Below are 16,256 nucleotides of genomic sequence, written 5' to 3' on the forward strand. Positions count from 1 at the left end.
TATATTTGGATGTATTTGAATACTTTACAGGCCTCTTATGAGTAAAGCATTGCTGTGGTCTAAGACATTGAATTAAGCCCTTTTATGTACAAGGAAACTGGAAGCATGGAGGTTCAGAGCGGCTGCTGCCAGTCAGGGAGTATAGTGTGTTCCTCTGAAGGAGTTGCTGCTCTGTGCCCCTCTGTGCTGCATGTGATCGTGATCACAGCCATTGGCATTCACCCCAGCTTCTACAGGCAGCAAAGGACATGTCTGTAAGGAACAGTTCAGGGGTAGTGCCATTCTGCTATTCCCACATACTATTAGCAGCAGCTGACCAGAGAAATTGCCCTATCTTTTCAAATGAAAACCAGCTAATGGTGGGCTTAATTCTTATCACCCACAGAAAATGTTGCAGATTCCTGTTGTAACTGAGTCTGCTCTGAGTGAAGCAGATACACATGTGTTGTGTTGCTGCAAATTCCTAGTGGTGAATGGATATCCTGATGCAGTGAAAAGAGAACCACTCAAAGGCAGCAAGTCCTGTGCCAGGTCAGGGAAAGTGAAGAGAACATGAACAATAGTTGGGAAGCAGGAGAGGGAAGGAAGTTGGCGTGTGTTGCAGAAGAGATCAAGGGCAGCCTGCACACAGTGCAGGTAGGCTGTTATGTGTGACTTAAACCAAATTTCTCCTAGCTGGTTGGTACAGATATGATAGCATCTTTACTTGCCCAGGGTCCTTGACCAATTCTTCCATTGCTGTGCACTCTGTGGCTTCTGGCTGTGGTTCTTTATGCCACAGGCAGCTGCGTTTTCAGGATGCTCTACCTCAAGTGCATGAAGCATTTTGGTGCTTTGGCGTTTTTGGGTGCTTTGGCATTTTTGGCAGTTCGGGAGCACTTGGCCATTGGAGACATTACCAGGGATCACTACGTGGAAGTGGCTCTCATTGATCCCCATGGACAGGAGCTTTGAGCCTAAAAAAAGGTTAAGAACCGCTGCTCTAGAGGTGGTAGAACCTGTCACCATTTTTTTTTTGGTGCCAGTTAGACAAACGTGTTTGGGATAGTTTGAGCAGATTGTGCTGCATAAGGCAAGGGGTTGGACTAGTTGACCTCTTTAAAGTCCATTCTAGCCCTGCTTCTCTGTGACTTAACTTGAGCATCCTAACAGAAGCCATATGTATCTCCACCCTTATCAACATCCTAACAGAAACCATATGTATCTCCACCCTTGTCAGCACCAGATCCTGGTGATGTGACATGGGCAGTAGCCTGGTGAGATAGTAGTAGGTGTGGTTATTGAAACTTTCCACCCTCCTCTCCTGCAGCAAGTCCTAGGTAGCCATCTTGGCCTGTTGGCTAGTCCTTTGACTGTGTGTATACCTCTGCGCATGCTTTGTGATGTAGGCACTGATTTGAATGGGTAACTTGTTCATAGCTCTTGTGCCCAGGACATAGTGTACTTTAGAAAGGAACTGTAGCCTCCTTCGGCAGTCAGATTGAAGCAGCACTGTGCGTGTCATGAAATTGTTCAATGCATCTGCCTTTTTTTCATGGGCAGCTGTAAAACTGATATCAATATTAAGACCTAAGCTGACTTCATTGCTTTGATTATTGAACAATAATGCTTCCCCTGTCCAACCCAAACATCAAGCTTGGCTGGAGTTCAGGTTTGTTGCAGCCTTGTTATTGTTTTGCAGGTTTACACGCTACCTCCCTGATTGCTTTGAGTTTATTTAACTCCCTCCACTTTTTTTTTTTTTTTTTTTTTTTGATAAGCCAGTCTGACTGGTTGGACCTTGCGTGAGTGCTAAGAAGGGAAGTTTTCTTGGCACTTGACCACGCTCCAGTGAGAGAGCAATTAGGACAAAGCATAAAGCCGGTCTGAGGCTTGCTGCTTGCATGCTAAGATGCAGGGTAATAGTTTCCCTTATCTTTGTCAGCCCCCATCCCATAAACCTGTTAGGTAATCGGAGTTTCCAATGCCAGACAAATGGCAACAGGCATGTGTTAAATCTCAGGACCTGGAGGGGGGTGGGTGTTGGATGTTTTCTTCTCAACCAGGGTTGCATTATACTAGAGTACAGGTAGTGTGAAATGCAGAGGTGGAGTTAAAGGCATTCAATTCATGCAGACTCTGTAAAATATAAACAGCAATTGCCTGTTGGTCCTACTTGAAAAGATCTGCATTAAAGAAAGGAGTCCTAAGCCCCATGTTAGGGGAGGTAGGGGTGGGGTATGTGTGTAGCATTGTTGAGAGACCCTGCTCATAACCACTCTGAATCCTACCTCAGGCTAGAAAAACAAGATCTGATGAATGAGCAAAGCTATGAATGGGAATGAGCTAGAGCTGAACCTTGCGTGACTTAAGAGGCAAAGGGTGTGTGAACAGAGACAGGTGCGTGACTAGTGTGACTGGTTTAGGATTGTTAGTGACTTACGACTCTCAACATTCATCTCTTTCAAGCTGCTGCTATCAGCTGTTTTAAATTATGGCTGATAATGCACATGCTCGCATATGTAAAGCATGTAATAAAAGCATGATTAGGAAAGGTAGTTTTAATAAGCTGTTAACATGCAAGGTCAAATGTTTGTGCTCAGCTGTTCCACGTCTCCATCAGTAAAGGGTCCAGTTCATAGATTAGGGCTAGAAAGGACCCCAACCCCAAAATCATCCAGTCCAGTGGCTCTCTCAACTTCTGTGATGCCTCCTTAAACTTTATTATTCAACATGGGATCACTGGGGTAAGTAGTAGTATAAAGGCAGTATTTTGTGTCACTATAGCCATACCACTATACTCTCTTAGGTTGTGGAAGAGGTTGAATTATATTGGGGGTTTTTTCTTCTAATTGTGTTTCTCCTTTCCTTTTTTCTCTCTTTCCATTCTTATCTCCATAGAAGTTTGCTGCGTACCCTGAGAGGTACATGCATCCCAGCTTGAAAAACTGTGAATTTGATCCTGTCTCTAGTTTGTGCTACAGCAGGGGTGGCCAGTCTGTGCCACAAGTCACATAGGCAGCATCTGTTTTTGACATGTGGGAGATTGGATGGGGGTAGGCAGCAGAAAGCAGAGCAGGCTGGGCAGGTAATAGGATCAGAGTGGTACTTGAGAAGGAAACTGGGGTAAGTTTTGACACCTGCCAAAAAGTTTGGCCCACACTGTGCTACAGAAATACCCTAGAAGTGAGCTCAGTAATGACTTGCATTTTTTTTAAGGCACATCTTTCTGAAAAACAATGCCCAGTCTTGTCTTGAATGCATCAAGATAAAGAATCCCTCACTTCCTATATAAGTTGTTTACAGTGGTCCAAGACTGGGCTTTCTTGACAATATGACGATGCAGATAATTAATGTGAAACACTCACACAACTGAAAGAAGAAAGTTTTTCAGTTTGTCTGGTTTTTGTTCCTGTTACAATTTTATTGCTAAAGAGACCTTCATTCAGCACCTGTTGTTTCTCCCTGTAGAAGGTAGTTGTATGCCATGGGCAAGTGTCCTTCTAATTCTCACTTAAGCCAGTAGTTTTCAATTTCATTAGATTCAGGGCACCCCTTGGAAAATGCCAGTTCTTAGTCTTCACTTGTTTGGCTATGGAAAAACACTAGAGCAGTTCTTCAGTTGCAATGGACTTTAGAAAAATATAACCAGTCAGACTGTTTTTGACACGCTAGATTCCTGTTTGAAATCTCTGGGTTTATCTTGTGAATTGTGTAGGTGTTTGCTTGTCTAACGGTGCTGACGTGAGGTGTCCTTAAAGGGATCTTGCAGCACTCAGGTTGAGAAACACAGTGGTAAACTGTGTATTCAGTGGTGCAGCAAGCACTTTCTTTTTTCCCCCATCCTTCAAACTCTTTGTGTGGCTCTTCTTTGCACCATTGTGTTTCTTCATTATCATCTTTAAAATGTGGCTGTCGGAACAACATGCAAGACTCTAGCAATGATCATACCAATGCAGTTTTTTGGGGTAGAATTGCCTTCTCCTTAACCGCCAGGTATACATCTAAGGAATACACAGACCTTTTTAAACCAGGGCATCACACTGAGTTTTGTCCTCTAGAACCCCTAAATCCTCTCCAGTCACCATTTGTCCAGGAGGCTACCAAGGAAAACCACTGTGGAGAAGGCCTGGGGTTAGAGCCACAGGCAAGCACCCTGAGTCAGCCAGCCGGGTCCAGGAGGAGAAGGGATGGGAAATACCTTCTTCCTAGCTCTATAAACTTCCAATTGGCTTAGTTCAAACCATTTTATCTGAATTGAGCAGCCCATATTGCCTTGTACACCTGCCCCATTATCACCATTGTTTTTCCACTCCTCCTGACCAAGTCCACAAGTCTTGGTCTCTGTGATTAGGTGTTGGGAGCAGGGTGCGTTAGAGCATTTAAGAAACATTTTAAGGCACCTCTTAGTTCCTGCTGATCTTCTGTAGAGTCAAGGTAAGGCATTATCACCCATTTGAGTAATGCCTAGTCTCTATTGACATCACTGCAGTAGAATTGACCCTTAAATGTAGGCACAAGTAAGCAGAGAGATTTTTTTGTTAGCTCGGGTGGTTCAAACCATGGGTTGGCCTTCTCCCTACTTGAGTACTGGCTGTAGTAGTGTATATCCACCAAGTGCTGAATGGAGGTTCGTTCTGAATTTGCATGTCAAACATGTGCCGCTAATGTGAGAATGCAATAGTCCTGATCAATCCTGACTCAGAAATATGACATCACCGAACATACCTGACTCTATGGTGTCCTTGAGGCAGGGCCCCTGCCTGGGATTGTAACGCACGTGCGGTAAGGAGGGATCAGTCTTCTTTTGAATCGCGTCATTTATGTAAGTTGTCTCTCCCGCTTCCTGTGTGTTTTACCTGCCAGGAGACCACACCGTAAGAGCTAACAGCCTGTTTGGCAATAACAACCCAAGCCTTTGCTCACTCGGAAGCTGCTGATTGTTCCCGAGTGCCTCCGGACACTGCTCATTCAGTTCCAAGCAGCGAATTTTAAATTATCAAAACAGACATGAGTCAAGAACTATTCCTCCCTGTAGTTGGACCTCTGGAGCTGTGGCATCAAAGATCACAAGCTGAACAGAATTGAGCTGTGCTAGTAGTTGGATGAAAGACCTGTAGACCTGCTCTAGAGTCCAGGCCAGGCCCATATCTGGGCTTGGTGCTATTCAAGAATTCCTTTGGGAGGAGAAGTTAAAACAGAAGCTTGGACTTTTTGGCTAAAGAGGTAGAAATAATTTGCAGGCAATTTGGGAATTAGCCTGTCTTGCTGTCTTTCTAACTTTCATGTAGCTGCCTTCTGCCAGCCTCTTTTTCCTCTGCATTTTGCACTGGGGTAGAGTATAGTCTTATGTTTCCTGTCTCTTTGATCTTACTGCAGTGTACAGTTTTTCAGCTGCTGTTACCCTACAAAGGAAACAGCCTTTCAGTCGTTGGCCATTACTGGTAGCAGAAGTTATAAGGTTTTTCTTTTTCTCTGGGTACTTCTCAGTCACAGCATCTGTTCCTTGGTTTTCAGTGCAATTGAAAATTCCTAACCAGGTGGGCAGGCTTTCTAATGAGAGGGTTGTTTTGAATTGATAGTCCTCTTAGAAGTTGTGGATAGAAATCCCAAGAAATCTTTCCCTTGGCAGGGGTTAACCCTAGCCAGAAAAACCGAGTCTCCATAGGATGATTCCCCGAGGCCATCAATCTGACTTGCCAGTAGTTCATTGAGGTGCATTATTCCAAGCCCAGAAGTTGTATTGGCTGTCATAGCACCCCATATCTGCTTGACAGTTGTCTAATGTGGCTGCTTGGAACATGAAAACTTGTAATAAAACATAGATGTTTTAGGGTCCATTTATTTTGCATTACTTGACTGCTCTGTATTTAGACTAGTGATGACATGGCTAAAAAACCTAAAAAAGTGCCTCAAAGAGACTCCAAATTGCAGTTTTCTGCTTGCTGAGGTCTAAAGTTTCTCCTAAAATCTAAGCCTGCTTCGTGAATGGCATATTTAATTATTAACCCTGTTTGTTACAGAAGTGTGCAAGGCAAAGGTGCCCATGGGCACCATGGCACCCCCTCCCCAAGTTTATGCAGGTGCCTGTGTGCATTTTCACAGTCAATAAAAATTATTATTCCAACAAACATTTTTTTTTAATCTAAATATTTTTGTAAGAAAAGGGAAGCTGCATTATGACAATGTCACAAGAGCATTGCCTTTCTGACTATTGGTCTCTCTGATTAAGTCATATTATAAGTCTGTTTGAGGAGGGGGATGAAAGAGGAGGAGGAGGTCTATTCTAAGATGACTTCTTCTGGTACCTTCTGAGGACTGCAGATGTAATAACTCTGCCTCTTACCCAGATTTCAAGACTAAGATCTCTTTAACAGGCTGACCCACCTCTTAAGAGTTTTGAGGGTTTTAAGATGTAGTGATTCTAAGTCTCAAGACTACTTTGCTTTATGTTTGGATGGTCTGAGTTATATTTATTGTGTATTGTGTTAGTTCTTCTGTTTGCTAGCAATGTTCATCTTTTGAGACTCTAAACAGTTTGATTTTTGCATTCCCTCCATTGGAGGACTCATTTAGCTGAAAAGAGGCAGTGGAAAGATTAAATCTTTGACCCCTACATTTTTGTCAGGGGTCAACAAAGGGCCAGCAATTTGTGCCATGCACTGTATGATCAACAGACAGTCCATGCCCCAAAGAGTTTGTAGTCCAAACAGGCAGATGGAGGATACGGGTGTGTGGTATGACAAGTGGAGTGAATAACTTGATGGAACTGCTGCCACGTTGGTTCCACAGTGTAGATTAAGGACTTCTGGAGCTTAGTGGTAATACATTTTCAGCCTAGAAAGCCACCATATCCTGCCAAGTTGGGATTAACCACAGGTAGAGAAGACTATTTGAGGCTTTTGGAGATGATGGAATTGGTGCTTTGGGATGGTCAGTAGCACATGAGCATGGGATGTGAGAACATTGTTTTATTCCTGCAGGTGATGTGCTGCTGCAGAGACTTAATAGTTTGGGATTGTAGAGGGTCTTCTCAAACTAATTAATGAATAAGGTAGTTTGAAGAAAGAGAACTTTATTTGGATTCTTCTGAAGCCCGGTCATAGGAAACTTGCTGACTTTAACATGCTGCTGTCACATCCAAAGCTGTCTTTTCTGCTCATGTCTTCCACTTACAGCCACTGGCTGTTCCATCCTTGCAATTCCAGGATGGTATCAAAACTGCAGGGTAGATCTTGGAAACTGTGCAGCTGCTCTTCAACCTTGTAGGTAATGAAGGGGGAAAAATATTGGTGTTTGTGGGAGTGGCAGCTTGGTACAGGTGGCTAGAGCAAATTTGCTGGGGAAGGTGGCTTCCTCACAGTGTAGTTCACAAAGGCCATTCTGTTCAGACTAGCTGCTTCCCTTGGCAGAGATTTGTTGGTTGGTGAAGACAAGTGTCCACATAGGGGAAAGTTGTTTCTGCAGCTGATTTTCCAAGAGCAAGCTGCAGACGGTAATTTTTTTTTTTCTTTTTCTTTCTCCCGCCCCAGGTTCTGGACCATTGGTCCCAGTAATAGCCAAAGAACTCCCTTTCTTGCTAGTGATTGCACTTTGCTTCCCAGCTTTGTTCCTCTGGGCTCCTGAGGAACATACCAGCTGCAGAAAAACAGCTGTGCTCATACCTCTTGCAGAGGTAGTTTCTATGGCAAAGGAAAACACGTGCAAAATAGACTTGGTTATTTAGTTCAAATGCAGATGACATCCTCTTGAAAGTTGCTGGAACTTAGTGGGATCACAGCTGCTTGATCCACCCTTAAGGGTTACGCAGCTGTTCTGCAGAGGCCACTGACATCTTCACTACCACTATCACTATTCAAGTAGATGTGCTCCATGTTCTTAATGGACCCTCTGGAAGCATCACTGATTTGTGTTATTTTCTTCTTCTCTCCTCCTCCATTGAATTGTAGACTCTGGGCTGGTTGTTCCAAGCGTGTCATACGAATTGCACAAAAAGCTGCTTTCAGTTGCTGAGAAGCATGGGCTGACGCTGGAGCGGAGGCTGGAGATGACAGGGGTCTGTGCCAGCCAGATGGCACTGAGTCTACTGGGAGGACCCAACAGGTAAGCGGGTTGCCTCAGACCTGGCTGTGAATCTTCCCCATTTGCAATCTGGACAGAGCTTTTGGACCATGGCTCACTTGCCAAATGAAGAACTAATGTATGTCACAACTTCCCAACAGAAATCTCACTTTGTTGTCCTGTTCTTGCAAGTCCCTGCTAATCCAAGTGGCCAGATGTGGCTGCATCTCCATGTTCATCCTGTATCATAGAAAGCTGTGCAAACCTTCCCCTGTGATTCATGCAGCAGCCTGCACATGGCCATAAAAAACTAGGCAGTAGTCCAGGTTACTCCATGGGGAAAACTTCCTTATGTCATTCTTGTTTATATCCCTCTCTGCTTGACATCTATTGGGTATCAGTGAGATTTGCTGTCACTAGCTGATTCCTGCAACCTGAGGCATGCCTGTAGGCATGAGGCAGTGAGATGTGCTTGGGCCTCAGTCCTCCTGGGACAAGCTGCTGTGGTGTATTGGGTTCCAGTCCATTGGGCTTCTCTATTCTAGGCTTCCTTGAGTCTGAGGCTGTGACAGTGTTTCTAACTTCTTCCTCTAGCATGCTGTCAAGGCATGGGTTCCCTTTATGTGTTATACAAGGACCAGTGCTGATCCCAGAGTACTGTTACAGCTTAAGCACGTTCTCCCCAAGTACCACCTGTGTGTCCACTCTTGAGTTGGCAGTTTACCTTTTCAGGTGCGTGAGATAAGGGTAACATGTAGCACATATAGCCTGTGTCTAGGGTTTTAAAAGATGATTGCTCTTTACTTGGCATCAGCAGTCCATGGATCAAAGAAGACATTATGAGCCCTCAGTGCATTTCTATGCCTCATTTTCTTAATGCTATGGAAGATTTTCCATGAGCTGGGATTGAGGTCCTCTTAGGTGGTCTAAGATCTTTCCCCTGCAGTTCATGGCTTGGGACGCTCCACTGTGGAGACCACAAATGGGGCAGTGGTCATCACTAAACGCACTGGATGAACAAGTTGAGGATGATGTGTGTTTGGCTTTGCAGGGTGGGCAGAACTCTGGATTGCTCATTTCCAGAGGCTTGAATACTTGGAAATCTGTAAAACTCCACTGGCACGTGAAGTTCTAGGTGCTGTTTTCAGTCTCTTGCAGGGACACTTTGGTTTTAATGATTTACCCTACTGTCTTGCAGGCTGAATCCTAAAAATGTTCACCAGCGGCCCACAGTAGCTTTGCTGTGCGGTCCCCACGTGAAGGGGGCCCAGGGAATCAGCTGTGGACGACACCTTTCCAACCATGATGTTCACATCATCCTTTTCCTGCCCAACTTTGTCAAGATGCTGGAACCCATCACCAATGAGCTGAACCTCTTCAGCAAGACACAAGGCCAGCAAGTTTCCAGTGTCAGAGGTGAGCAGTGCAAGCCTATGAAGGCCGGGTGTGAGTTGAGGCTGCTGTTGGAATTAATTCTTTGCATATAGGTGAAGAGTGCAGGCCCCAAAGACCTTTGTGGCCCTCATAGTTCATGTAAGTTAATGTCCATCTGACGAATACAAAAACCTAGTTTGATGTTGTGCTCTATCCTCAATCCAGTGGCTCCACCTAGTGTCAGCAACTTGCATTTCCTCCCTCTACACTCCTGTGGATGATTTTGTTTTGGAGCCTGTCTATACCAGGGGTTGGCAGCCTTTTGAGCAATGGTGGGCTGAGTTAACGCAACTCTGTCTGAAGGTGGACACCCCTTGCATGCCGGATGCTGATGATTTTTACTGCTACCTCCACTGCTGCTATCACAGTCTGACAAACTAAATAAAATCTCCCTTTGGGCTCAATCTAGCCCGTGGGCTATAAATTGTCAACCGTTGGTCTATACTACAGAGAAGACCTTTTATGTAGCTGCCTGGATACATATATCCCCAATACAAATAGACCCTTACTAGATTCACTGTAAATCTGTTGAACCTCTAAATCTCTCTTCAGAGAATTGTCTGTCTTGCTGAATAATTGATAATCAAGTTAATGTGCTTGACCTAACAAAAAGTAGCTGAAATGTACTTGGTGAACTAAACCCAAGGGTTGGCTAAGTGCAGATCTCTTGTTCTACTGCGCTGGCTTTCAAACCTTCCTAAAGTCACAGAACCTTTAACTCTACCTCTCTTTTTTTGCCATGAAACCCCTACCGCTATTCTGTGAGTGGACACAGAGCCAGGCCACCAAACCTGGCCGTGGCAGTGCACCACCTCATCGTACCATTACTCCCATTCTCTTTATGAACCTGCTGATGACCTATCCTGGAATCCCAGGGTTCTCCAGACCCAGTTTTTGAAAACCACTGCTCTAGTATGAACTGATACAGTGTAATAAATGTCTCAAGGAATCGACCTTTGTCTGGTGGGGGGGCTGGACTGCTTTTTTCTGCAATTGTATAGAGCCTTTTGTATTAAGGTAGTTCACAGTACTGCATTGTGCCAGGTGCTCTACCCATCCATGTTAAAGAGTTAGTCTTGCTCTTGAAGAGCTAATGTTCCAAATATAAAATGAAGCAACAGGCAGCTACACCAGACAAGGTAGGAGTGCATGGAAATAGATTCCCACTGTGGGAATGCTCTTCAGAATACCTGCTTTGCACAGATTCATCCTCTTGTTAGCAAATGCTTCCTGCCTGTCTTGCTTTTTGAGTGGATGGATCCCTTTGGGTAACAGCTTTTAAGGGACAGAAACGTATCTTTGATACCTACATGATGGTGATGGACCAACTGAACGAAAGCATGTGTTGGGTGACTCTACCAAAGTGTTGACTTCTTTGTGAAATGTCTTTGCAATAAACTCTGGGAGCTGGTCAGATAAAGACAGTGTTAAAAACCATCAATGCTTAAGCCTAACACTTACGGAAGTGTCCTCCTTATGTGGAGGGGGATAAGTTATAGGACACTACTCTGCTGACTGTGCCTTACTCAGCTGGGCTCTTTATCTTGGAACCAGGTGTCATTTGCAGTATCGCTGAGTAATCAAAAGTTGCTGAAAGAGCTGTTCTAGTAGATGACATCTTCAGATGGCTTCCGTGAATGGATACTCTTCCAGAAGCCTGGGATCCAAACTGATTCTCAACCACAGCCTGAATTACCCTTTTGTCCATGGGCCCAAACTACTGTTCACCAGTATGGTGACCATGCACAATCCCTGGACTCTTGAGTTCTGAGGACAGATGGTGTGGGAGCACCTGTGCCAAACTACCAATGTATCCTGAGCACTACAGTGGACCGTTTCTAGGTGGCTGCCTCTAGCTGGGTTGGAAGAACTCTTGGATTTTCAGGAATGGAGGGAGGGATCTGGGCTTTACTCAGTAGATGGCTTTCAGGTCTTTCCTACTCTGATCCTTGCTTTGCATTGAGATGTCTCTTTCCCTTTCAGATCTCCCCGATACCCCTGTTGACTTGGTGATAAACTGCCTGGATTGTCATGAAAATGCCTTTTTGAGAGATCAGCCATGGTACAAAGCAGCTGTGGATTGGGCTAACAAGAACCGAGCACCCGTCCTCAGTATAGACCCTCCCATGTGTGAAATGGAGCAGGGCATCGATGCCAAGTGGTCTCTTGCCTTGGGTTTGCCCCTGCCTCTGGGGGAAAGGGCAGGGCGGGTGTACCTGTGTGACATCGGCATCCCACAGAAAGTCTTTCAGGAAGTGGGAATCAACTACCACTCGCCCTTTGGCTGCAAATTTGTCATCCCCTTGCACTCAACCTAGAGCTGATCCCACAAGGCAGCTCAGAGGGGAGAGGTGGGGGTAGAACCCCATCGAACAAGCTGTCTAATGGATCCTGACTAGCAAACTCTTGACGCCTTAAGGATGTGAAGTTCTGGGGTCGGGGGAACAGACTTTTCTTTTTCCTTCCAGAAGAAACATACGTATTAAACACAAAGTGAAGGGAGCAAAATGTTCCTGCAAGATGCTTTCACTCTCTCATGTCATCGTATGAAAGAACATGCAGGAAGCTGGTGTCTTTTTGGCTGGGGAAGGCAGCACTGGCTGTTTGGCACCTGGTCACCAGCCAGAGGGCTGTTGAGGAGGGAGGAAGGTTTTGTTTGCTGATACAAGTGGCTGTCAGCTAGTATGGAGAGTTACAAGATAATGAGAATGATCTGGGGTTCAGGTCATTAAGGAGAACCCTTTCTGCTCAGCTTGGGGGCCCCTTTGGGGAGCAGCATCCCATAATCATGTAGAAATGTTTTTGTTACTCTTTTTTTCCCTTTATTTTGATTTTATTTTTTTCCTCCATGAAAACGATTGGAGCTAAGATTCTGCCTTCTAGAGCTACTGAGTCTGTGAAGATTGAGGCTCTGCCTTTTGAGAGCTGGTATAAAGAGTCCCAGGCTCTTCCCAGCACCTGTATTGGCTACTTGGCAATCCTATGCTGGTACTTGCTTATTGCCCTCTGGCTTTTGTTTCTTGGGTGTTTGGATTTTTTGTTTGTTTGTTTGTTTGTTTGTTTGTTTTGCTTGCTTTGTGAATGATGCCCATGTCTTGGGGAAGGAGGTGTATTTGCTATGTTGGCCCTTCTGCCAGAAAAGCCATTTTGGAAAGGAACTTTTCCAAGGTGGATCTTTCCCCCACCTCCAGCAGGGTGAGTAATCTTGTGATTTGAGAGAGTGCAGGGGAACAGGCTGATAGAATTATGCTAATTTTAATACCCAGTGTTTTGGCACGGGGTTGTTTGGACTCGCTGCTGTGCCCAGTGCCTGCGTATGGTAGTGACACCAGCTTGCTCACTTCCCCCTTCCCCCACTCAACTAATAAATGGCTTGTGAAGGACATAATTGTTCCATGTCCTTTGAGGGCAAAGCCCATGTGAAGGGGGGGTTATTCCCTTACATGTATGCTTAACACCAGATTTTTAGAAGTATTTCGATACTTTGCTCCCATTGAAGATGGTATTTTTAAATACCTTTAAAAATCTGGCCTTCAGTTTAGGTTGGGATCTTGCTTGGAATGGAAATTGTAAGGCATTTGCCTGTCCTGATGAGGCAGGCTGTAAAAGCAGAGTCAACTGCAGTGCATATAAATAATGCAAATGGGAAGGCACAGCATCGCATGCCCACACTGCTTGAGTAGGGGAAAGCTCCAGTTGATTCTTAGCGGGGACAGAGATTCCTCCCCATGTATCCTCACTGTGGCTAGAACCACCTAGGCATGTGGTCTCCTGAGCTTGTGTGAATGTAGTGTGTTAAATGTGCACTGTTTATACCAAGCAAGTGGCTTTGTTATGCTGTCTGCAGAGGTATTTACTGTGGTGTTCCTTGCACAGCCACTCTGGTCTCTACAGCTAGTGCATCTTGTTCTTGAGCAAGGTGAGAGGTTTTCACCTGAAATCTTGTCCTGGGTCTGATCCTTTCTGGCATTTTCTAGCTGATTTTGTGCTGCACTGATTTTGATTTGTTTGGGCTTTTTCCACCCCCACCCCTCACACTCCCCTTCCCCTTTTTGTGCTGCCAGGAAAGTGTTTTGTGCTCTCACACTGCTGAGAGCATCGTGGGGCAGTGCCTAGAGCTGAAGGGATCTGACAAGCCTTTGGGCCAGCTTCCTCAGTCCATCCAGCTGGACCCCTTTCTAGTTTCTAAAGGTGCCAATGCTATTTCTGGCTAGCAAGGAGAAGCATTTAAACCTGCCTGGAGTCTATCAGAAAAAGCTTCACTTGGGCTTCCCACATTTTCTATAAAGGAACAAGGCAGAAAGGTGGAAGCAGGGTGAGGAGTAGCTCTTGTGGGGGGTGGGGTGCTTTTCAAGCACTGCAGCTGCTCAGACTTCTCCCCTGCTGTTTAATTCTCCCCTGAGCATAGGCAGTGCTCAAAAGTTCGGCCTTTGATCTGCATCTAGGCCTGCACTGGAAGCAGCCGAGTCCTGGCAACAAAGCTAGCTTCAGGCAGTGTTATTGTGGAGAATTCCCAAGCTTTGGTGCCTTTCCCAGGGGAGCATGGTTTCCTCTGAAGCATAGGGCAGCTATTCTCTATGAAAGGAGGAAACCGTCTTGCTAAGCTCTTTGGGAACTGCACTTTTGAAGAGGAGCAGCTTTTTAAAGCACCCTGTTTAACCACAAATGTGTCTGGGTGCATTGTGATGCTTGGACAAAGCAGGCACTTGGACCCAACCCTGTCACTACTCACACTGACTTAGGAAGCTGTCACTGAACAAAGGCGGAGTACATTGAATGGACCAAGCAAGGTGAAATATGAAGGGGTTGGAAAGAGGTTTCCTGTATCAAAGGGAAGTAGGCTTTGTTTCCTTCAGCAGTGCTCAGCATGACCTGCAAATGGGGAAAGTACATTGCAAAGTAATCTGTCTAGCACTGCTGACCTGTACCCCTGGAAAAATAATCACTGGTCTCTTCATAATATACAGTATGCCAGTGTTGGGCAAGGGTACTGGGAGACATCCCTGCTCTTCCCAAATGTACTCTTGCAGTAATTACTGTCCTTGCAGGACTCTGCTCTGTAAGCTTCAGTTAAAGGACCTCCCATGTCCCACGGCATGGAACGCACTGTATCTACCTCAGGAGAATAAGGGCTATGCCCATCTGGTTTTGGGACCCATGGTTCTAGCAAGTTTATCTCCAAACCTGAGCTGGGACCGTGGACACCGGCTTCTGCGTCATGGCCTTTTAGTGCTAACACTGAGACTATCAGTGACCAAGTTCTTCAGTAATACTCTGACTTGGTGTTTTTTTTTGCATCCTGTTTTTTATTTGCTGCCTCTTCTAGAACAAGCGCCACAGAGCAAGGCCCAGAGCACCTGCCTAATTGCATTTGAGGCTGGTGAGACTGTCATAACTAGCAGCATAGTGGTGGGTTGTACCATTTAAAAAGTACATGTCAAGGCTTTCCTCTGCTTTCCCCTGGCATTAAAATGTTGCAGCAGCAAAGCCCTTTTTCAAAGCGGCAGAGGATGAAAAGACTGAATAAATTAGATGATCATAGCAGTAGCATAGCCTTAATTCTGCTACATCACTCTTCTTTCCAAGCATGTCTCTGAACCAGTCCAGAGTTGGTTATACAACTAACTAGTACAATTTGAATGGGCTGTAACTCTATAGTGTTGAAGCCCTTGGCCACTGCCACACACTTAAACTGGCTAAGAGCCCCTTTTTTTGCCCCAGAGTGGTTCTGGGAATTGTTTGAAGTATCACTTAAAAGTGGTTAGTGTTACACAGAAGGAGATCTCAAACATCTGCTGCAGTAGTAAGGGAAAGGATCCCTTCTAAGGAATAATCAGTTGGAGCACTGACTAGCTCACTGCTCCTCTGCACCAGAACTACTGCACTTTGAGACAAGGCTTTTGCAGTCTTAATTGAAGCTTTATAATTCATTCACACCAAGAGTAGACTGTATTGGTCTTTCCTCTGACAGGTTTGATTATTGACAGAGGAACCAAGGCACTGGTCTCCTCTGGCTGCAGCTTACTGCAGATGTACATTATGGCTTGCAAGCTGAAGCAGGTGTATGTTGCTGTTGCATCTACTACATCCAGTGGGAAGGGTGCATCCTCCCCTCCCCTCCTGCTTGTCAGCAATCTTTACTAACAAAGCCTACAGTTTATTTTGGTGAAGGATGTTAATTAGGTTTTTGTATTGCCATGACTAGGTTTTTACCACCCTCACAAGGGTACTGACAGCCACCGGCTCACTTCTAGAAAGCAGAGGGGCAGCTGTTACTGAGGTCAGTTCTGCATCACTCTTCCTTGAAGCTTGTTATAAAAACAATGTGATTAGTATTTTTTTTTTCTCAAAAGCAATGGAGGAACCTCATCTCTTGTCACTGACTGAGTAAAGGTAAATGCACAACTGTAATCAGTCGATGTCATTCATGGAAAACTGTTTTGTAATGACTAATTCATGCAGCTATTGGGGAAATACCAGCCCTGAAATAAAGCGCAACTGTTCATGTGTGTTAAGGTCACTTGTATATGTTGAAGCAGTGTCTTGGGTAAATGGTAGGCTTTTACACCCTTCGTATACTCTTCCAGTACTAAATAGAGGAAACAGGGTTAGAAAAATCATAATGTAGTAGACATGATCCTTCTCTGCTACTCAAACTTCAAGATTAGCATCAGTTCACACAGCTCTTTTCTGGAGCTTGTTATCAACTCAATAGAAAAAAAGACTGACTTTGTACTGTCTCAAACTTCTTCCAAAAAAAAAAAAATACAGGGTTACCTTGA

At 44.9% G+C, this 16,256-nt stretch overlaps 1 protein-coding gene across 2 annotated transcripts in view; it reads left to right on the plus strand.

Moving 5' to 3' along the window:
• The window catches only part of EDC3 (enhancer of mRNA decapping 3), a 38,725-nt gene extending 22,736 nt beyond the window's left edge, over window positions 1–15,989 (plus strand). For both annotated transcript variants that reach the window (XM_090029268.1, XM_090029269.1), the window contains exons 5-7: window positions 7,929–8,082; window positions 9,239–9,456; window positions 11,458–15,989. In XM_090029268.1, the coding sequence (XP_089885394.1) occupies window positions 7,929–8,082; window positions 9,239–9,456; window positions 11,458–11,792 (707 nt within the window). In that variant the 3' untranslated portion in view covers window positions 11,793–15,989. The remainder of the gene's footprint in view (window positions 1–7,928; window positions 8,083–9,238; window positions 9,457–11,457) is intronic.
• Window positions 15,990–16,256: the final 267 nt, after the last annotated feature.

The sequence above is a fragment of the Crocodylus siamensis genome, chromosome 15, assembly GCF_052110815.1.
Source record: "Crocodylus siamensis isolate JL-2025a chromosome 15, ASM5211081v1, whole genome shotgun sequence".
Lineage (NCBI taxonomy): Eukaryota > Metazoa > Chordata > Crocodylia > Crocodylidae > Crocodylus > Crocodylus siamensis.